Source organism: Anomaloglossus baeobatrachus, chromosome 5 (genome assembly GCF_048569485.1).
Source record: "Anomaloglossus baeobatrachus isolate aAnoBae1 chromosome 5, aAnoBae1.hap1, whole genome shotgun sequence".
Taxonomy (NCBI): domain Eukaryota; kingdom Metazoa; phylum Chordata; class Amphibia; order Anura; family Aromobatidae; genus Anomaloglossus; species Anomaloglossus baeobatrachus.
The window spans coordinates 16,663,347-16,669,429 of record NC_134357.1 but is presented as its reverse complement, the minus strand read 5'-3'; the positions used below and the strand labels follow the sequence as shown (position 1 = coordinate 16,669,429).

The 6,083-nt window shown below is 37.7% G+C and overlaps 1 protein-coding gene across 1 annotated transcript in view; it reads left to right on the top strand.

Moving 5' to 3' along the window:
• Positions 1 to 5,349, top strand: part of SORCS3 (sortilin related VPS10 domain containing receptor 3) — an 866,891-nt gene extending 861,542 nt beyond the window's left edge. Inside the window, exon 27 of the mRNA XM_075348233.1 lies at positions 1,845 to 5,349. Coding sequence (XP_075204348.1) covers positions 1,845 to 1,909 — 65 coding nt within the window. The 3' untranslated portion in view covers positions 1,910 to 5,349. The remainder of the gene's footprint in view (positions 1 to 1,844) is intronic.
• Positions 5,350 to 6,083: the final 734 nt, after the last annotated feature.

The following is a 6,083-nucleotide window of genomic DNA, read 5'->3' as shown; positions in this document are numbered from 1 at the left end:
TATCACAGCATCTTGCAGCGGCGTGCTATTCCATCCGGTTTGGGGTTAGTTGGACCATCATTTATTTTTCAACAGGACAATGACCCCAAACACTCCTCCAGGCTGTGTAAGGGCTATTTGACTAAGAAGGAGAGTGATGGGGTGCTACGCCAGATGACCTGGCCTCCACAGTCACCAGACCTGAACCCAATTGAGATGGTTTGGGGTGAGCTGGACCGCAGATTGAAGGCAAAAGGGCCAACAAGTGTTAAGCATCTCTGGGAACTCCTTCAAGACTGTTGGAAAACCATTTCCGGTGACTACCTCTTGAAGCTCATCAAGAGAATGCCAAGAGTGTGCAAAGCAGTAATCACAGCAAAAGGTGGCTACTGTGAAGAACCTAGAATATAAGACATATTTTCAGTTGTTTCACACTTTTTTGTTAAGTATTTCATTCCACATGTGCTAATTCATAGTTTTGATGCCTTCAATGTGAATCTACAATTTTTAGAGTCATGAAAATGAAGAAAACTCTTTGAATGAGAAGGTGTGTCCAAACATTTGGTCTGTAGCGTGTGTGTGTGTGTGTGTATATATATATATAATGTAAACATATACTGTATATATACCAGCACTAAGCACTCCCATGTACACAAGATTGGAATAAATACCATTTTCATCTTTTTGAAATGGGAATCCTGGCATTTTTATTTTGTATCTTGCAAAAAGCATCTTATTGGGTTGGCACTGCTCTATTGTTTTTGGAATTTTAGATAGATACATAATAGATAGATAAATAGATATAGTGTATATAGATAATAGATAGATAATAGGTCATACGTAGATAGATAATAGATAAATAAGAGAGAGATAGACAGATAGAGGGATGGATAGATAGACAATAAAGGGATAGATAATAGATAGAGGGATAGATCATAGATAGATAGACAGATAATAGATAAATAATAGAGATAGATAAATAGGTAGATAATAGATAGATAATTGAGGGATAGATAGATAGAGGGATAGAAGGATAGATAGATACATAGATAGATAGATAGATTGATAGATAATAGATTGATAGATAATAGATAGATAGATAGATAGATAGATAGATAGAGGGATAGATAGATAGATAGATAGAGGGATAGAAGGATAGAAGGATAGATAGATAGAGGGATAGATAGATAGAGGGATAGATAGATAGATAGATAGATAGAGGGATAGATAGAGGGATAGATAGATAGAGGTATAGATGATAGATAGATAGAGGGATAGATAGATAGATAGATAGATAGAGGGATAGATAGATAGATAGATAGATAGAGGGATAGATAGAGGGATAGATAGATAGATAGATAGATAGATAGATAGAGGGATAGATAGAGGGATAGATAGATAGAGGTATAGATGATAGATAGATAGAGGGATAGATAGATAGATAGATAGATAGATAGATAGATAGATAGAGGGATAGATAGATAGATAGATAGATAATAGATAGATAGAGGGATAGATAGATAGATAGATAGATAGATAGAGGGATAGATAGATAGATAGATAGAGGGATAGATAGAGGGATAGATAGATAGAGGTATAGATGATAGATAGATAGATAGATAGATAGAGGGATAGATAGATAGATAGATAGAGGGATAGATAGATAGATAGATAGATAGATAGAGGGATAGATAGATAGATAGAGGGATAGATAATAGATTGATAGCTAATAGCTATATAGAGGGATAATAAATAATTCACTTTGATGATTCAACAAGTAAGTTTATAAAAAAAATTATGATTTAATTTTTGTTTTTTACCTTCGTTTTTTAAACTTTGTCATTTTTTTCTTTTTCCTTCTGAAGGTCCCATTTCTACAATTGCAAACAGTGAAAGCACAAAAGAAATCCCCAACTGCACCAGCGTGTGATGATGAGGGTCGTGCAGCCACAATCTGGACACTTTTTTGTATGGGAAGAATCCTCTGGGTTTCTGCTCCTCTGTGACACATTTGTAACTTGTCGGGCGCTCGTCAGCCCCTGCGAATCGTCTTGACACCTCTCTGCTTCCTCCTCTCTTTTTTCCCCACTACTTTTTTCAATAAACAGTTGAAGCCGGAGGCGGAAATATAAAAAAAACAAAAAAAAACAAACAAAAAACACAAAAACAGAAACATTGCTCATGTTCACACGGTGATTTCCATGCTCCGCTCAGAATTTGTTCCCCCATCGGCTTGTTCTCATGTCCATTTCTTTGGTATGACGATCTCATTGAAGGAAGGACCCCGTAGACATTTCTATGAAGGTGTTTGGGAGGAGCCGGTGTCTTTTTTACCTGACCAGGTGTAAAAATCCGACAATGTGAAGAATCGGACCAGCCGCGGTTCTCTCTGGACCTTACCATGCACTTCACCATAAGAATGAGTGCGTTCTTTTATCACGGACAAGAATAACTTATTATCTGGAATATTTCGCACAAATTCTATATTTTATTTCCCAGAAATTCAATTTATATATATATATAAAAAAAAATCATTTTTTGTCGTTTTGTTCTGACAATCCACCTCTGTTATACCAATATGAATTTCTAATTTTTTTTTTCTTTGAGACCTGATGTTTGACATATTGAAATGTGATATTTAATTGGAGCAGGATTTATTCCCCACCTTCCTCCATGCGGTGTCGGAGTAAGAATAGGATAAAACGTATTTATTGTAATCTTGGAAACCCACGACAATTCGCTCCTTGTCAATTATTTCACCTCCGCGTCCTGATTTATTCTGGAAACTTGAACTTAACATTTCCAATTTACTTTTCTGTGTTGTAGAGATCATGGCTTTTACTTTGTACGTTTGCTTCATCTCCAAAGATGTGTAGCCAGACAAATTGTCATTATTTTTAAAAAAATAATAAGTAGAGATGAGTATTAATTTGTGACTAATGAAATTTGTTACCAACCTCCCGACAAAGGTTAAGAATATTACATTTTTGAGGGAATCGATTTGCAAAAGCCTGGCAAAATGGCAGATAGTCGGCCACTATTCTCCCGGGTTCTTTTTAGAATATGTTATTAAATATTAATAATAAGATTATATTTACCTGGCATGGCCCACTCCACATGTGTCCTACCACCACAACTCTCCACTTGGTCTCCCACACACTTTGCATCAGTCTTGAGATCGGTCTTCAGATTGGACTCAAGATCAGTCTTGAAATTAGGGTTCAGATCAGTCTTGAGATCAGACTCAAGATCAGTTTTTAGATCTGTTTTCAGATCAGTCTTCAGATTGGTCTTGATATCCGTGTTGAGATCAGTCTTGAGATGGGTTTTCAGGTCAGTCTTAGGATCAGTCTTCAGATCACTTTTCACATCAATCTTGAGATCAGTGTTCAGATTGTTCTCGAGAACAGAATTGAAATCAGACTTCAAATCATTCTTCAGATCAGTCTTGAAATCAGACTCAAGATTAATATTTAAATCCATTTTGAAATCAGGCTTCAGATCAGTTTTCATATCAGTCTTCAGATCAATTTTTAGTTCTGTTTTGAGATCGGTCTTGAGATCAGTTTTGAGATTGGTCTTCAGATCAGTCTTAGCATCAGTCTTCAAATTAGTTTTCACATCAATCTTGAGATTGGTCTTCATATTTGTCTTGGGATCAGACTACAAATTGTTCTTCAGATCTGTCTTGAGATTAGAGTTGAGATCAATCTTGACTTGAGTCTTCAGATTGATCCTAGGATCAGACTTCAGATTGGTCTTGAGTTCAGTAGTTAGATTAGTCTTAGGGGTACTTTGCACACTACGACATCGCAAGCCGATGCTTGCAATGCCGAGCGCGATAGTCCCCGCAGCTGCGATATCTTGTGATAACTGCCGTAGCGAACATTATCGCTACGGCAGCTTCACACGCACTTACTTGCCCTGCGACGTCGCTCTGGCCGGCAAACCGCCTCCTTCCTAAGGGGGCGGGTCGTGCGGCGTCACAGCAACGTCACACGGCAGGCGGCCAATAGAAGAGGAGGGGCGGAGATGAGCGGGACGTAAACATCTCCCCCACCTCCGTCCTTCCGCATAGCCGGCGTGAGCCGCAGTGACGCAGGTAAGCTGATGTTCCTCGCTCCTGCGGCATCTCACACAGCGATGTGTGCTGCCGCAGGAACGAGGAACAACATCGTAACATCGGTATTTCCCAATTCATGGAAATGCCGGACCCTACACCGATGATACAATAACCACGCTTTTGCGCTCGTTAATCGTATCAAAAAGGATTTACACACTACGATATCGACCGCGACGCCGGATGTGCGTCACTTTCGATTTGACCCCACCGATATCGCAGCTGCGATGTCGTAGTGTGCAAAGTGCCCCTTAGGATCAGTCTTCAGATCAGTTTTCAGATTGGTCTCTAGAATAGTATTGAAATCAGACTTCAAATCATTCTTCAGATTGGTCTTGAAATCAGACTCAAGATTAATATTCAAATCAGTTTAGAAATCAGTCTTCAGATCAGTTTTTAGTTCTATTTTGAGATCTGTCTTGAGATCAGTTTTGAGATTGGTCTTCATATCAGTCTTAGCATCAGTCTTCAAATTAGTTTTCACATCAATCTTGAGATCAGTCTTGAGATTGGTCTTCATATCTGTCTTGAGATTAGAGTTGAGATCAATCTTGACTTGAGTCTTCAGATTGATCCTAGGATCAGACTTCAGATTGGTCTTCAGATTGGTCTTAAGATCAGTATCAAGATCAGTATTGAGTCTTCAAATTGGTCTTGGCATCAATCTTCAGACTGATCTTGGGATCAGCATTGAGATCAGACTTGAGATTGGTCTTCAAGTCGGTCTCGATATCAATCTAGAGATCAGTCTTCAGATTGGTCTCCAGATCAGTCCTCATGTTGATCTTTGGGCTCTGTCTTTGGTCCGTATGTTCCATGGCTGACTATGCATTATCCAATCAACACATATCGTTGACTTGAATGATTTGCATCATGCCTCCTGCCTCAGTGGCACAACGCACATCATTGAGTGTGTCACATCCCACATGACCATGTGAGGTCTAGTGCAAAAGTTTTATTATTTTCTTTTTACCCCTTTCAAACCTGTATGACACAGTGCGCTCCCACACCGACACCGTGCACTGGACTCTACTGTCTGTATGACCCCTACCTTCTGAATCAGGATAGTCACACTAATATGTCCTCAAAGTCCCAGTTAACATATAATCCTTAAGGCTTTCGTCGATGGCTTCTCCTGCCATCCGGAACAGTGGAAACCCAACCAGAAACCGATAGACACCAATTTGGCCAAAACTTTCTATCAATCATGGCACTTTTTCAAAATCGTAATTGAAAATATAACTTTCTTTAAGATATATATATCTATATATATATATATATATATATATATATATATATATATATATATCTATATATATATACATATATATATCTATATCTATATATATATATATATATATATATATATATATATATATATATATATATATATATATATTCATATAATATATTTTTTATTGAAATCTTTACTTTTGGTGCGTGTAGATAACATGTGCCCCAAAATGTATTAATTATCTAAAACTATTAATTTGCAAAATTCCAATTATTTTTGAAGAAACAAAAAAGGACAAACGTTGCAATTTAGATAAATTAACTTATTTTTTTTTTTCTTTTACTTTAGCAATGTTGTATCCCAGAATAATTCCGTACAGTGATACATAGAACTGGTATGGTAATTGGCCATACTGTTAGTGAAAAAGTAAATGTAAAAAATTGCAAATGGATTTTTTTAAGATTGCCAATGTTAGTGGGTTAATCCCAAAAAAGAAAATTGAACCCCCAATTGGCTGATCTTTGGTACCCCTAGTAATCCTGAGAAGAGGGGTCTGGAACCTCTGAAAATGGGGCTTTGCAGCACCAGCATGGACGGAGTGATGTTGTGCTTGCTTGGCCTCCTCTTTCGTAATTGTCAATGGAACTAGCGGAGTGTTGTACTCAGCAATCCAATAAACAATGAAAGGAGAGGAGTCCGAGCATGTGTATTTCCATTCATTTGGAATGAGACTGCAGCACGGCATCGAGA